The sequence below is a fragment of the Pteronotus mesoamericanus genome, unplaced genomic scaffold (genome assembly GCF_021234165.1).
Source record: "Pteronotus mesoamericanus isolate MK-2021 breed Mesoamerican mustached bat unplaced genomic scaffold, CSHL_Meso_final scaffold_118, whole genome shotgun sequence".
NCBI classification, from domain to species: domain Eukaryota; kingdom Metazoa; phylum Chordata; class Mammalia; order Chiroptera; family Mormoopidae; genus Pteronotus; species Pteronotus mesoamericanus.
In genome coordinates, this window is record NW_026555301.1 from 2,791,447 (window position 1) to 2,808,742 (window position 17,296).

At 39.7% G+C, this 17,296-nt stretch overlaps 1 protein-coding gene across 2 annotated transcripts in view; it reads right to left on the minus strand.

The window, feature by feature from the left end:
- Window positions 1-17,296, minus strand: part of RAB7A (RAB7A, member RAS oncogene family) — a 98,271-nt gene that overhangs the window by 17,185 nt on the left and 63,790 nt on the right. For both annotated transcript variants that reach the window (XM_054587478.1, XM_054587479.1), the window contains 3 exons: window positions 13,204-13,264; window positions 11,439-11,565; window positions 3,314-3,532 (listed from right to left, as the gene is read on the minus strand). In XM_054587478.1, the coding sequence (XP_054443453.1) occupies window positions 3,314-3,532; window positions 11,439-11,565; window positions 13,204-13,256 (399 nt within the window). In that variant the 5' untranslated portion in view covers window positions 13,257-13,264. The remainder of the gene's footprint in view (window positions 1-3,313; window positions 3,533-11,438; window positions 11,566-13,203; window positions 13,265-17,296) is intronic.

A 17,296-nucleotide genomic window follows, 5' to 3' on the forward strand; every position in this document is an offset into this window, starting at 1 on the left:
ATACATTCAAAAGATTATCCATCACGATCAAGTGGGATTCATCCCAGGGATGCAGGGATGGTTCAATATACGCAAATCAGTAAACGTGATACACCACATAAATCAAAGAAAAGACAAAAACCACATGATCATCTCGATAGATGCAGAAAAAGCATTTGACAAGGTACAGCACCCATTTATGATCAAAACACTCAGCAAAATGGGAATCAATGGGGCATTCCTCAACGTAATAAAGGCCATATATGAAAAACCTACAGCCAATATCATACTCAATGGGCAAAAACTGAAAGCTTTCCCACTAAGATCGGGAACACGACAAGGATGTCCGCTCTCACCGCTTCTTTTCAACATCGTATTGGAAGTCCTAGCCACAGCGGTCAGACAAGAGAAAGAGATAAAAGGCATCCAAATAGGAAAGGAGGAAGTCAAACTATCATTGTTTGCAGATGACATGATAGTGTACATAGAGAACCCTGTAGACTCTACCAAAAAACTCCTCAACCTAATAAGTGAATTTGGCAAAACAGCAGGATACAAAGTCAACATTCAGAAATCAAAGGCGTTTTTGTACACCAGCAATGCAATAGAAGAAGAAGAAATCAGGAAAAATATACCATTCGATATAGCACGAAAAAAGATAAAGTACCTAGGGATAAATTTAACCAAAGACACAAAAGACCTGTATGCAGAAAACTATACAACATTGAAAAAAGAAATTAAGGAAGACACAAATAAATGGAAGCATATACCGTGCTCATGGATTGGAAGAATTAATATCCTTAAAATGTCCATACTACCAAAAGCAATTTATAGATTCAACGCAATCCCTATTAAGATACCAATGACGTATTTCACAGAAATAGAACAGACATTTCAAAAATTTATATGGAACCATAAACGACCTCGAATAGCTGCAGCAATTTTGAGAAAGAAACACAAAGTAGGAGGGATCACAATACCGGACATCAAACTCTACTACAAAGCCACTATACTCAAAACAATCTGGTACTGGCACAAGAACAGACCCATAGACCAGTGGAACAGAATAGAAAGCCCAGAAATAAGCCCAGGTCTCTATGGACATCTAATATTTGACAAAGGGGGCAGAAGCATAAAATGGAGCAATAACAGCCTCTTCAACAAATGGTGTTGGGAGAGCTGGATGGCTACATGCAAAAAATTGAAATTGGATCATCAGCTGACACCATACACAAAAATAAACTCAAGATGGATAAAAGACTTAAATAGAAGTCGCAACACCATCAAAGTCCTAGAGGAGAACATTGGCAGGAAACTCTCAGATATCCCACGCAGCAATTTTTTCACTGATATGTCTCCTAAAGCAAGGGACATAAAGGAAAGAATAAACAAGTGGGACCTCATCAAAATAAGAAGCTTCTGCACGGCAAAAGAAAACATCAGCAAAATGAAAAGGGAGCCAACCGTATGGGAAAATATATTTGCTAATGATACATCAGATAGAGGTTTGATCTCCAAGGTATACAAAGAACTCACTCGACTTGACTCCAAGAAGACAAACGATCCAATCAAAAAATGGGCAAAGGACCTGGGCAGATGCTTTTCTAAGGAGGAGATACAGAGGGCCCAGAGGCATTTGAAAGGATGCTCTGCATCACTAGCCATCAGAGAAATGCAGATCAAAACCACCATGAGGTACCACCTCACACCGGTCAGAATGGCCATCATAAACAGATCCACAAACAACAGGTGCTGGCGAGGCTGTGGAGAAAAGGGAACTCTAGTCCACTGTTGGTGGGAATGCAGACTGGTGCAGCCACTATGGAAAGCAGTGTGGAATTTCCTCAGAAAGCTGAAAATGGAACTGCCTTTTGATCCAGCGATTCCCCTGCTGGGACTATACCCTGAGAACACCAAAACGCCAATACAAAGGAACCTATGCACCCCAATGTTCATAGCAGCACAATTTACAATAGCCAAGTGTTGGAAGCAACCTAAATGCCCATCAGTAGATGATTGGATCAAAAAATTATGGTACATATACACAATGGAATACTACGCAGCAGAAAGAAAAAAAGAAGTACTAAACTTCGCAACAGCATGGATGGAACTGGAGAGCATCATGCTAAGCGAAATAAGCCAGGGGGCGAAAGACAAATACCATATGATCTCACCTATAAGCGGAACCTAACCAACAATGCAAAGAAGCAAGGCAAATATGACCAGCAACACTGAAAGGAAAAGAAATCAACAGAGACAAGAGGGAAGGGCGGGGCAGGGAAAGGGAAGGGAAGGGGAAAGTCAAGGAACATATAGCAAGGACTCATGGACAAAACCAAAGGGGAAGAGCTGAGGGAGGGAAGGTGGGAGGGGGCAAGGGAAAGAGGGGGGGGAAGGCAGAGACAAATGTATTTAAAAAGTAAATAAATTAATTAAAAAAAAAAAAAGACATGAAAAAAAAAAGAAGATCAAAACTATGAAGAGTAAAATGAAAACAAACTCACAACTATCAACAACTAAACCTAAAAATAAAAACAAACTAAGCAAACAACTAGAACAGGGGTAGAACTAGACTGGGGTAAAAGGTACAGGGAATAAGAAGCATAAATGAAAGGTACAAAATAGACAGGGGGAGGTTAAGAATAGTATAGAAAATGGAGAAGCCAAAGAGCTTATATATACGATCCATGGACATGAACTAAGGTGTGGAGGGAACACTGGTGGGAAGGGGGTGCAGGGCGAAGGGGAATAAAGGGGACAGAAAAATGGTACAACTCTTAATAGCATAATCAATACAATATCCTTAAAAAAAGAGTGCATGAGCCAGGCCTTACATTCAGTTCTGCCTTTAAACCTAAAAGACCAAAGTGCAAAATACCACAAGGCCTCAAGTCAAATTGTTTCCCTGGGACAGATCAAGAAGGGTGGCCAGTATAGGTAGCACCACAAGATAGACTTGCTGCTTTATTGGTATGACTTCAAAGGGAATACCACTGCAGGCATCACTGTCACTATTTTGCCATAAGGGAAGCCAAGATGGTATGCCTTTAACAAATTAGAGAGCAAGACCCCATTTCCAAAGGCTGAGCAGGTAACTCATTAGCTATTTATTCCCCTACCCTCAATATGGGGGCACACACAGACATACTGTATGGGTATTGGTCCTTGAGGCATGTGGTTTTATACCAATCAAAGCTAAAAACAGCACCTGTCATCCCAAACTTACCTGCCACTTTTAAAAGAAGGCCTTTTCCATGATTCAATAACAATAACCTGCATGAGGGTAGGTTTATAAACATCCACATTTATGATCCCCACCATCTTCAGCACTTACTTGTCTGTTTTCAAGATCAATCTTGTTTCCTAACACCACGAAAGGAAAGTTTTCAGGATCCCGAGGACTGGCCTGGATGAGAAACTCATCTCTCCAACTATCAAGGGTTTTAAATGTGTTGGGGGCAGTCACGTCAAACACCAGAACGCAGCAGTCTGCACCTCTGTAGAAGGCCACACCAAGAGACTGGAACCGTTCCTGTCCTGCTGTGTCCCAGATCTGTGAGAGACAAAACGTTTATTCCTTGGGGTCAGGGCATGCCAGAGGAAATGAGATGGATTATGGGGCCATCCAAAGATAAGTGACTCCAGAAATCAGGAAACAGAAGTCACCACAACAGTATCCAAAACAACCCTGGCAAATAGCACATGTGTGAGTGCATGTGTCTATGAGGGATGACAGTGAGTATGAACGCCACAGTGTTAAAAAAAATTTTTAATCTTGATCCATGTGGTGATCATGTGGTAGATAGTTATGTAAAATTCAGACTATAAACTTAACATGTATGTCCTCTGAGAACTTTCTGGGAAGGGGTGATGGAAATATGGGGAGGTGATTTCTCACTGGTGATTTCTAGACTGTATATATTTATCTATGTATTTTACTGTATATAGTTCACCCCCCAAAGTTAGTATGTTTTATTTATACCTCAATTAAAAAACAAAGCAAAGAAAAAACCCTGACATAGGGATAAAATAAAAGACAACAAGAACACATTCTAGGGTATACATGAAAGTCACCTTTTAATCAAAAGAACAGGTACTAGTGACCAGCTCAAAAGACTTGCCATCCAAGGTTCAACGGCAAGGCTGGGATTCCTCACTGCCCTAGATCGCTAACAGGGCCACACTGGTCAGTCTGGAAGGTTGGAAATGGCAGCATTAAAACCCCAGTTGGTTGGTTGGAGTGTCATCCCATAAACCAAAGGGCCGCAGGTTCGATTCCCAGTCAGGGCACATGCCCATGTTGCGGGTTTGGTCCCAGATGAGGCACGTGTGAAAGGCAAACGACTGACATTTCTCTCCTTCTCTTCCTCTCTCTAAAATCAATAAACATGTCCTCAGGTGAGGATTAAAAAACAAACAAACACCCTCAAAGATGATTCAATAAAGCAACATGACCCGGTAGGCTGAGCTTTCCTTCACAGAGGGCCAACAATAGCCCAGGCTAACTGTAGGTACCAGTGTTAGTGAAAGACAGAGAGCACATCTTAGCTTTATTATTTTAAAGATTTTATTTATTGTTAGAAGGGGGAAGGGAAGGAGAAAGAGAGGGAGAGAAACTTCAATGTGTGGTTGCATTTCGCGCATTCTCTACTGGGGACCTGGCCCGCAGCCCAGGCATGTGCACTACACTGGGAATCAAACTGGCGACCCTTTGTTTGCAGGCTGGCACTCAATCCACTGAGCCACACCAGCTAGGTGATCTGAATAATAATTCCCAGGAACCCAAAGGTTATACTCCTCTGAGGGAAGCTCTGATAAGCCCATCTCAGCCTTTTCCTCTGATGTACATGGCCCTCCATAATCAGTACATGACAATGTGGTCGATCATACTCTTGGCCACACCTCTGGTGGCAGGAGAAAGCCTGACTTTGGCAACCCATTCCATTCCCAAGCAACTCCAACCAATACACACACTACTCACTCTGGGAATAACCTTTCTAAAATAGGACATGTCCTAGCAGCCACAGGGATAGGCCCTGATTGCAGGAATGGAGTTAGGAGACTATCATATAAATGTTGGCAATGTGGCAAAGAGTTCAAACCACTGGGTAAAGAAGTAGCCACTCAAACAGAACCAGAAGGATGTGATGATGGCATACATATAAGGTTACAGGGCAATAAAGACAAATTCAAATCTAATTAGTCTGCAGGGGACCAAATGCTGCTTGTGCCCAATACCATAAGCAAAGTACATACAGAGGAGGCAAAAAAGGATCTCTACTGATAGTAGATAACCAGGAGAGGGACTGCTGGTTGTATGTGCCCTTGTGGTTTTCTGGTTTTTCAGCATTCTACATTGAACATCTATCTCTTAGAGTGGCAAAGTGAGCCTTTTCTCATAAAAGGGGACTGAGGTGGAAGGGAATACGGAAAGAAGAAAGAGACAACTACTGCTATAAAGAGCAAATATAGAAGAAAAATTTAAATGTAGGCTTGGACAAACAATAAAATATTTTTCATTAGAGATATAACATTGTTATTATGTAATTTGGATGAGCAAAGGAAAAAAAACTCAAACACTTGGCATCTACCTAGAGACCATCTTCACTAGCGAATGTCTTATTCTACGTACGCTGTAGGGTTTTATGTAGCTGAAACCATATACTACACATCACTCTATATGCTCTCTCATATTACTCTTTTGCCCTGCAAAACACAACAACTTTGGCCCCAGCAATAACTCACATCTTTACTGTTGCTCAACAAACTAGAAAAACAAACTCAGTGAACAACTTCATTCCTGTTTTGTTACAACAACATTGCTGCCAATTTTCCATAATTGTAAGTAACTCAATAAACATTAACATACAGAGCCTTTCTGTATTTCAGATTGCTTCTTCAGGATAGAGTACCAAGAGAACTATGTAAGAACTCTTGGGGGGTAGCAAAGGGTATTTGGAACTGAAATACACAGAGAAAGTAAAGTAAGGAATTTATTTAAAAAGCTGGAAAGTTGGGTGAGGGAAGGGGAGTGGTGGTTATTAGCACGTTTCCAAAATTAATCTGCCTCAAATTTAGAAAAGAAAAGTTCTATGGCTGACTCTGATCTTTTTAAATTTTTAATATTTTAATTGAACCACTTTATATTTTATATTCAAAATACACCTACTACTCTTAATGTAACAAACATTAACAATACCATTTTAATGTAAGTTTAAAAAAAATAAAGAAGTTAATTCTTCCTCATGCATTTCCTTTCCTTCCTCCACAGAAGCAAGCAGCTCTTGAAGGTTTGCCTTACATAAATACTATGATCCTGTACATCTTTTTGCAACTTCCTTTTTTTCTTTTCCAGCAGTTAACAACTATGTAGTATTCCACTGCCTTAATACACCACAGTTTATTCCCTAGTCATCCAAGTTATTCCCAAGGCTGCAAATTCTTACTACACTTCTCTTCTTCTGCCCACAGGTAAGTTTCTCTAGAATTGCTAGATTGTACACGCTTGACAATACAGAGCAAAATAGTAGTCTCTATATTAAAAATCTGCACTGATATACTACATTCACATCACCAGCTTGAGATAAAACCCTATAACCTAGCAAAAACTGATTTTGTCAGCCTTTCCCCCCCATAATTGTACATTTACACTTACATGCTTCAATAACTTTAGAGTAAAATGTAACAAGTTACTGTTGAAATACAATAAAGAGTACCTGTGTTGTACATTTCAGTAACTTTAGTGAGAGTCTGAATATTTTTGAACTCTGCTTCTAAAATGTCATGTGATATCCTTATAGTTCTGTTGATGATTATATAACATTTATTGACTAGGATCAACAATTTCAAATGATACTTTATACTGAAATGAGATACTTACAGAATTTTATTTTACTTTAAGTCTAATTTTAGTCCCAGAGAAAGTAATGCTGTCTTAAAGGTTTCGACCAGGTTTTCTTTTTCTCTTAGTCTAGAAGTTCACGTAACAAATAATGCAAAAACAATAATGCCTTTGTCTGTGATATTCCATATGAAATCATTTTCAACAATCATTTTTGTCAATTTTCAAGTTGCCTAAGTCTCTCCAAACAGTCATCCTTGATATATAATGATAACTTGCATAGCTTTATTTTTTCCAACTGGCTGTAGGCCTTCCAGGTGATTAAATCTAATGCTCATGATACAAGAACCAGTGGGATCAATCCCCCTGAATCTTGTATTTGTCCAGAGGGCTGATTATCGGTTGTTGTAGTCCTTCTGTCACCTGTCTGGGCCAGTGCAGTGCATCATGGTCCCACAGCACAGCAGGCACTTGGAACCTGTCCTGTTGGGGCTGACATCCCTGATGTATTCATAATCCATTTTATTAAACACTGTTCAATCAGACCCTCAGAGTATCTGGAGTCACAAGACCTAGGGAATTTCTTTAAGCCACACAACAGCAGGGAAATTTTTCCAACTGCAACCATTTGAAAGGGAGGGAGGGAGGGAGGGAGGGACCAAGGGAGGGACCGAGCAAGGGAGAAATGGAGGAAGCTTCCCCTGTGCCTAAGGCAGCACTAAGCTGCTCCATCAGCCTTTAAAATCTGCAACTGCCTGAGATCAAGCCACTGGACATTAAGGTTTCTTCTGAGAGTTGCCTGTTGACATCTGTCCATTGGATACTATTATGCATTATCAACATTTTCTCTTGGTCTATGGTTTATTTTTTTAATTTTGGGAATCTTGTTAATCGGATGTTTTATTTAATGAGGTCTCCTACCAATCTTTACGACTTGAGCTTTCTCTATTTTAAAAGCCTAGAGTAAAAAACCCCTGTATATTCATTTTTAAAGTTTTCATTTTGTATTTCTGCTATCCAGGTCTTGAAACCTCTGGCTACTCTCCACCTAAATGAAAAGCCACTGACCCAACATTGTTGACTGTCTAACTCCTCCTCCCTTCCCTAGCCACCTTCGAAGTCCACTCTATTCAGTGTCCAGCTAGGTGTGCCCTGTTTTTCTGCCCTCTGCTCCCTTGATCTGTATATCTATGACAATATCATACCATGTTAATTACTATGGGTTCATAGTAGGTTACCTTTAAATTTTTCATGATATTTGACTCTAGCTAATGTTTAATAGTGACTGATTTCTAGCTTCTTCCAGAACATAAGAAATATAAAAACCCACAACAGTCACTAATCTTCCCCTACACATTTAAATTACAGTTCCAATCCTAGTCCCTTTATACTAGTTTGGGAGTTACATGCTCTTAATATTAGGGTCACAATTCTAAAAATAGACACATGCATACTATTAAAGTTTATCTTAGTTTTATCTTATCTCAGACCTTCTCTACTGCCTAAAGTACGTCCTTTAGAATTTTCACTACTAGAAATTCATGGTGCATGCTTTCATTCTTGGAAGATACTTTCAGTAGGGACAGAATATTATGCCGACAGTTTCTTAGAGAATATATTCCATTAACTGTTGATTTCCATCATTACCGATGACAGTCAAAAGAAATGCTATGACATTCAAGGTCATTTTTTAACTCTGGCTGCTTTCAAGTGTGTTGTTTCTTTTTTTTTTTTGGTGCAATTTCATGATGATTTATGTAGACTTCTTTTTTATTTATCCTTTTTGGAACTTGGGCTTCCAAAATCTGTGGATTGGTGCCACTTATGTTCTGGGAAATTCTCAGCAAATACTATCTTTGATCTATTCTCTTTCTTTTGAGACTGATTAAAAGTAAGTTTGGCCCAGACCAGTGTGGCTAAGTTGGTTGGAGCACTGTCCAGTAAACTGAAAGGTGGCGGGTTCGATTCCCTGTCAGGGTACATGCCTAAGTTATAGATTCAGTCCCTGGTCGGGTGCGTACAAGAGGCAACCGATCGATGTTTCTCTCTCACATGGTATTTCTCTCCTTCTCTCTCTTCCTCCATTCCCTTTCTCTAAAATCAATAAATATACCCTCAGGTGAGGATTAAAAAAAAAAACTTTAAATTATTTTTTCTTTCAACAGGTCTGATCTACACACTGAATCCTTTTTTCACCTCTCATTCTTATTTCCCACCATTTTTCCTTTCAGCCTTCTTCTCATGTATTTTATCTGCTGCTAAAAATATTCTCTGAATTTCCAATTTTTTGGTTATTGTATTTCATTTTTAAAAGTTCTGTTAACCTATGTGACTTGATTAGTTTTTTTTCTCTGCAGATATATTAGATTGCCCTATTTCTTTAAATATTAAAAAAATTCTGAAATTACCATTTCCACTGGTTCTTGCCTGTTTTCTTATTTGGATTATCTTTTATTGTAAACTGCTAAAAGTCCTTGAAAAATGTGAGGATTCCCCAAGATCTAGAATGATGATGCCTTTGTCCAGAGATGATAGTTTTCATTTAGTTCTAGTCTTTTAAGTTGGCTGCAAAAGCACAAAGGCCAACCTTTTGTTTCAGCCTCTCAGGAACACACTCACTTTCCCACTCTTTCCAGACTCCACTCAGTGCCCTGTGGTTCTCCAGATGGCATTTACTCTGTACTCCAGTATTCTAGATTAGCAGTGTGTGGGGTGCTCTAGTATAAGACCCCCAACCTTACGGGGGCCAGGCTCTGACTTCTGAGTCAGCCCATATGACTATCAAAACCAAAACTTGGTTCTCCAGGTCTGTTTCTCCTGGTACAGGAAGCAGCAAGCACATGTAAAATCTTCAGGTGGTACTTTATCCCTAGCACCTCTAAGGTATTCCATTCCTTTCCGCCTTCTGTTGCTGCTGAGAACTCACCCATTTTACTGATGTTCTTTTATAAGTAATCTGCCTTTACTCTCTAGTTGCTCTCATGATTTTGCTTTTTGGTGTTCTGTAGCTTGGGGTTTTCTTCAAGGTAATCTGCTTATCTGTTACAGTTTACTCTTTTCACTTCTTTAAGTTCTAAGTTTTCCAGATCCTCATTTTTTAATAGTATCTCTTTTCATTATGGTTTCTATTCCTTTTTCAAAAGTCTCTAGTCATTGTGAACATATCTTGTGGTACATTACTTCCTCAGGTGGCTATGAGCTCATCTTCTGCCCATGGGTTATAAATGTCTCTGTAAGGTAGTTTTATTTTTGTTTTTTCCAGGAGTGACAAGAGTTTATTTTAAATTCTTCCAGAAAAAGACTTTTGTACAGAGTATAAATTCAGAATACACATATGAACAGAGTGGAACTGAGGTTCAAAGAAGGATGTAACGCCCCAAGCCTACACTTCACACACAAACTTTGCCACCTTCTTTGGCTGAGGTACTTGGTCCTGCTTTTGTCACACCTTTCCAAGATCCTAGACAAGTATGTGTATATATATCCATGTGTGTCCAAGGGTATTCTCAGTTCTAGCTCCCCCACCTTGTACAGTCCCATCTCCTGTCTCTGCATATTGATAAAACTCAAGTCCTTGTTATAAACTTGCAAATCACCATGGCAGGAGCCCCTGAGCTTATCACCAACTTTCAGTTCCCTTTTCTTTCCTATAATCTGGAAATGTCATTTTCTCAGGCTTGGCTTCTTTAAATGTTAGTTATATTTTGAACATTTCTATGTGCATGTGTCGGGGAGGTCAGGAAGGGAGATCCAAAGTAACTGTGTCCCGAGTGTGTGAGTCAGAAGTGTCAGATCATTCCCCTTTGGGAACATGTCACAGCTTGAGATCAATGCGTGTAAAAACTTCTACCTGTAATCTGTATCATTCAAACATTTCAGTGAATCTGCTAATTGCTAGGACTACAGTGGAATAAGAATTGTATTTGTAGCTAGAGACTTAGTCACCCAGGGACATCATTTTAATATGGAAGGTGCATATGTGGCAAAGGGGCCTTGCTGGAAGCAGAATCATGTGCACATTATTTGGAAGAACTGGCAGGAGTGAAGAATATTTTGTAGCCAGACTGTGAAGGCTTTCAAATGGCCATATAAAGAATCTATTTTTTATCCTAACTGTTGAAAGGGAAGACCCTAAAAAATTAAGCTTATACATGGAGGAAAAAAAGATTGGTTTACTAGAAACACAACTTTGGCAGCGACAGATAGGCTAGATTAAAAGAAGACAGAAAAATAGTGGAACTATTGAATGGCTTTAAGAATGTAGGAGAGACACAAAGATTTTTTTTTTTGGCCTAAAGCACTAGCAAAGGATATTAAGAAAAGTAAAAGTGAGACATTCTGGAGACACAAGAAGGGACCTGTACGTTGCTAAATTTAGCAAATACAACAAAACAAACAGAAAATCCAGTTTAATTTTTAGTCTGTCCCATGCTATATTTGGAACATCCTTGATTTGATGTCTTATATTTCATCTGGCAATTCTACCTGTAGCCAACTAGCTATGAAAATTAATAGTGGGATTTGAGAAGAGGGAGGGAAAAGGCGTAAACATGAAGAAAAGGGTTAGGACTCAATTAACTAACAAAGCTTGGTTGACCAAGTTGAGACGTGTGCTTACCTGCATTGTAACTAGTCTGTCATCCACCATCACTTCCTTTGTCAGAAAGTCTGCTCCTATTGTGGCTTTGTACTGATTACTGAATTTCTTGTTCACATACTGGTTCATGAGTGATGTCTTACCGACTCTGAAATTGGAGAAAAACCACAAGTATAAAGCATCTAAGAAAGGAGTGAAATGATTGATATTTGCAACTCTGAAGGGACCTGCCTGATGTGAGGAAGGAGGAACTAAGCTCACAACAGAGGGCAGACAGCAAAATTCCCAGCATTATTCATTTGAGGTTGTACTTTTCAATTGGGATAGAAAGAGAGTACATATGTGGACCAGATGTTAAGAGCTGCTTCGAAGTTTTGGTACGGGAAAATCAGTAGGTAGAACTTTTTTATACTTTCCAGAATAATGCCAGCAAATACTCTCCAAAAATATCTGTGCTGTCTTGGGTGTCTCTCTATTTAGTGGTTGCTATTCAGTCCAAGAAAGGAATAGCAAAAGAAAAGCCATTGGCTTTGAGAGATATATACAAAATTCAGCCAACCTGCTGCTTCAAAGTTTCAAATTTAAAACAGAAAAAGCACCAATATTCCACCATACCAGAATCTACCCCAAAGTATGTTCCTCCAGAGATGTTTTTCAGTAAGAAAATTAAGCAAGAGACAATGTGTGATTTTTCTGGTGATGAGATTAGTTCTAGGTAGGCTCAATGTAATGCAAAAACCTTCCTATGAGCCAATAACATCACCTTTCTTTCCTATGAAGGAGGATACTCATTTTCATATGCAGATGACCTAAAAATACAGACTATAGCCAAAAGCAGTGTTCTCCAACACAGGCCACCTGAATCAGAATTTCCAGGGAAGCAGTTGGGAAAATCTATAATTGAACAAAGGCCTGGTGATTCTTTTCCGGCAGGTCTGGGTAACACAGGCCTAAAAGAGTACCTTCCAATCCTGACAGCACAACAGAATCACCAGAAAGTGAGTGTATGTGAGTCAGTTGGAGAGGGAGGGAGGAAGTGAGAGAAAATGAGAGCAAGCACTGCCAACCAGGTTTAGCCCACTGGTCTGGGCAAAAGCTAACTTTTAAAAGGCTCCTCAGGTGATTTTTAAAAAAGCCAGGTAGAAAAACTGCTGCCTTTTTAAAGGAAGGGCAGGTATCTTTGGAATGAGGAGGCATTTATTATTATTAATTTATTTTTTAAAATATGTAGCCTCCGGTAGGTCTAAATGTTCATATGTCACTTCAGAAGCCAAATCTAAAAAGACTCCCACAGAATCTTAGCAGCTACTACAGAGTCAGTGGCAGATCTTGATTCAGAACCCAGTTCTCTAGTCCCAAAATATAGGCCAAATATAGGCCAAAAACAGGCACAGCAGTAGGAGAATACTGCACAACATAACCCAATCCCCCATCTGGTAGGCACAATGCCAAAAGCAACAAGTCTACATAAACAGGAGTCCCTAGTCTAATCACCTTGGAAAAAAGGGATTCCACGAAATTATTATTAGCTGAATTCAAATAACCACCCTTTACACCAAATCATGCCAAAACTCAGGGAACATAGGTTATACAGTATAACAAGGAATAATTCAAATTTCTGCTGTGCCCCGAAATATGGTGGAATAGCAGGGAGAGCTAGGACCCTAATGCCTCCACAATTAGAGAAGCAGCAAATGTCAGCATGGAGGGCCTGGGTTCCAAGGAGATGAAGTGAAGCTTTTAATCCAAGCCAATTTGTTAGCTCAAATTTATGAGAAACACTTACCCAGAATCTCCCAGGATGATAACCTTCAGCAACACTTTCTTCCTAGAGGTCATCCTTCAAACTAAAAGAAAGAAGAAAGCACTGTAAGGAGGATGGAAACACCAAGGTGAACCACCTTCTGTGGCACAAACATCTGACTGCTCCAAGAGAACTATTCTACTTCCTCCCTACTGGCTATTTCCCTACCATCTACAGACTATTATAGAAAGCAGTCAGTCATTAGAATTCCGGATCCCAAAGTTAGGTAAAAGAGTTGGGCAGGGCCATCCTCCCCCTGGGAGTAGTCTGAGAGAATTCATTGTCCTGCTTGGACGTGGGATTTTTGGGTTACTGCAGAGATTTTCAATCTTTTTCATATCATGGCACACATGAACTAATTACTAAAGTTCTGCAGCAAACCAAAAAATATATTACACTTTTTACCAGTCTGACCAAGGGGGGGGGGGCGCGGAGAGGCATAATTTTGATTAATTCACACCAGATAGTTATTACTGTGTTGGTTGTTGTCATTTTTTATTTGACAATCTAAGGGAAAAGGGGTCAGTCCTACTGACAAAACAGTCAGGTATTGCATGTTGTAAAAATTCTTGCAGTATATCGGTTGAAAATCGCTGGGTTAATGCTCCAACTTGCTCAGCTCTGCCCTAGTTCCTTCAGGTCTCTGCTCGAATACCACATCCTCAGAGAGGTGATCACTTTAAACTAGCATCCCTCTCATTTGCTCCATTGGCCCTTTATCCTGCTTTATTTTTCTTTACAGCACTTACCACTACTTGACATTTTTATGTATTATTTTGTCTGTCTGCTCCCTCTTCTAATAATCTCCGTGAAGATAGTTTTATTCCCCACTGTATCTCCAGTGTCAAGTAGATAATTATTATCAAATATTGGGGTAGTGAATGAATAATACTTGACTTTGAAGCTCCTGGAACCAGCTTTTTCCATAAAATCTTTTGGGCAGCTCTCCATACCCTTTGCCCTTTGCTTAAAATGCTCTTCCACAACTGGCCACACCATGGTCTATTTTACTTATCAAGACAGGGCTCCTGTCTTAATTACCTCTCAATCCCCAGAACCTGATTCGGTGACTTCAGAAAATGAGCGTTTTCAGAAAAGTAGAGTCCTTAATAATGGACCCCAACATGAGTGACTTATCTAAAGACTGTTAGAGGAGCACTCCTCCTCAAAGACTTGGAATCCTCAATAGGAGTCTTGTTTTCTCTAGAATCCAGAATTAACATTGAATGGGTGCCCTCAAAGATGGCTTCTGCTCCTAGTCCATTATCATCAGCAGACACCAGACACTGAAATAGCCAGGGCAGGAGGCTCCAAGTAGCAAAGAAACATCCAAATCCTGCCTTCAGCAGAGCTGGGGAAAGTAAATGTTTCTACATAACCAAATAGGTAAAGAAGTAGGTTCAAAACAGCCTGGTGTTATTCTTCTATAGTTTGAAAGAACAAAACAGTTAAGAATGAGTCTCATAAAAGCTACTTTTTAGTTTCATCTTTAACAACCTAGCTTCCTAAAGGATGAGGTTGACAGTTCTGCCTACAGTGGGAGTGACTTAATAATGAAATTCTGATCCCAGACTACCTAAATTTTTATTCTGGTTTTGCTTTCTGCTATTAGCTGTGTGACCTTAGGCAAGTCATGTAATTTCTGTTGGGATAGGAATATAGGGATAATAGTTCTTATGTCCTGAATGAGTAAAAAGCTCGGGACAGTGACTAAAATACAGTGGTTAGTAAATGTTGGCTGCTATCATTTTATTGTGTGCCAAATACAGAGATGAATAAATATAATGGAACAGAGCACAGAGGTAATGAGGTCAGAGAGTAGGCAAAGTAATTAAGCTACACTCTGCTGTTTCCAGATGCCTGGCTGTCAACTGTTCTCTTTCAACAAGTGGTATTACACCAAAGACCACAAACTGAGAGGAAATATTAAACCTGACTACTGTTCCATAGAGCAGGATTAGATAAGGAACCCTATTACTGAAAGTGGCATTTTCTGTCGTTTCAGAAACAGTGTGGGGAATGGGCCCAGACTAGAGGCAGTTTACTAGGCACTTAAACTAGGCCCCATCACTACCTCAAGGTTCAAGCTCTCTCAGTGCCAAAGCCTTATGCCCATGGCTGGTCTATGACAACATTGTACCTTAGTCCCCCAGCATTTGTCTAAAAAACTCCCACTCAGGCTACTTAGAAGGCAGTACTTCATGCTTGAAGGGGAGTTATGCAAAGCCTGTTTCCTTTAGGCTTCCATCAAATCTAGGGTTTTTGGGTTGTTTTTTTTTCTATCAGCATACCTCAGAGATCATGCATGTCCAGTTCCAGACCATCACAACACAACAAATATCACGATAAAGGGAGTCACACCAATTTTCTGGTTTCCCAGTGAATATAAAAGTTATGTTTTTACTATACTGTAGTCTAGAAGTCTGTGATAGCATTATGTATAAAAAAAAAAAACAGTGTAAATAGAACAGCTTAATTAAAACTACTTTACTGCTAAAAGAAAATCATCATCTGAGCCGTCAGTGAGTTATATCTTTTTGCTGATGGAAGGTCTTTCCTCAATGTTGATGGCTGATGACTGATAAGGGTAGTAGTTGCTGAAGGCTGAGGTGGCTGTGACAATTTCTTAAAACAGAACAAGAGTGAAATTTGCTGCAGTGATTGTTCCTTTCACAAAGATTTCTTTGCAGTGTACAATACTGTTTGGTAGCATTTTACCCACAGATGGAGTATACTCCATCTCAAGAAACAACTTTTCTTGCTGATCCTTATGGATCAATTCTTCATTTTAAGTTTTATCATGAGATTGAAGAATTCAGTCACATCTTCGGGCTCCACTTGTAAATCTAGTTCTCTTGAGGTTTCCACCACATTTACAGCTACTTTCTCGACTGAAGCCTTGAACCTCTCAAAGTGATCTATGAGGGTTGGAATCAACTTCTTCCAAACTCCTTTTAATGCTGGTATTTTGCCCTCTTCCCACAAACCATGAATGTTCTTAATGGAATCTATAATTTTAACTCCTTTCCAGAAAATTTTCAGTTTAGTTTTCCCAGATCCATCAGAGTCGTCACTATCTATGGCAGGTAGAGCCTTACAAAATATTTCTTAAATAATAAGACTTGAAAGTTAAAATTACTCCTTCTTCCATGCACTACAGAATGCATAGCAAGCATGAAAACAACATTAATCCTGTTGTATATCTCTTGGGTGACCAGGTGTACTTTCAGTGAGCAGTAATATTTAGAAAGGAATCTTTCCCCCACCCCCAGCAGTAAGTAGGTCTCAACAGTGAACTTAAAGTATAGCATGTTGTAAAGAGGTGTACTGTCATCCAGGCTTTCCTACCCTCCCACCCCCATTTATGGAGCACAGGTAGAGTAGGTTAACATAACTCGCAAGGGCCCTAGGATTTTTACAATGGTTAGTGAACACTGGCTGCAACTTTACATCATCAGCTGCCTATACCCCTAAGAACAGTCAGGCAGTCTTTGGAAGCTTTAAAGTCAGGCAGCTGAAAATCTGTTTAGCGTAGCCACCTTCATTATCTTAGCTAAATCTTCTGCATAACTTGAATAAGCACTTGCTGCTTCACCCTGCACTTCTAGGTTATGGAGATGGCTTCTTTCCTTGAATTTCACTGACTAACCTCTGCTAGCTTCCAACGGTTGTTCTGCAGCTTCCTCACTTCTCTTAGCCTTCACAGAATTGTTCTGGATTAGGCTCTCTCTGGCTTGAGGGAATGCTGCAGCTGGTTTGATCTTCTATCCAGACCACTAAAACTTTCTCCCCATCAACAATAAGGCTGTTTCATCATCTTATCATTCATGTGTTCCCTGGAGTAGCACCTTTAACCTTCTTCAATACCTTTTTCTTTGTGTTTAGAACTTGGCTAACTAGTGCAAGAGGCTGACCGTTCCACCCTACCTCGGCTTTCAGACATGCGTTCCTCACTGAGCTTAATCATTTGTAGCTTTTGACTGAAAGAGACATGTGACACTTCCTTTCACTTGAACACTTAGAGGCCATTGTATGGTTCCTAATTGGCCTAATTTCAATAGGAGTGGGGGGCGGG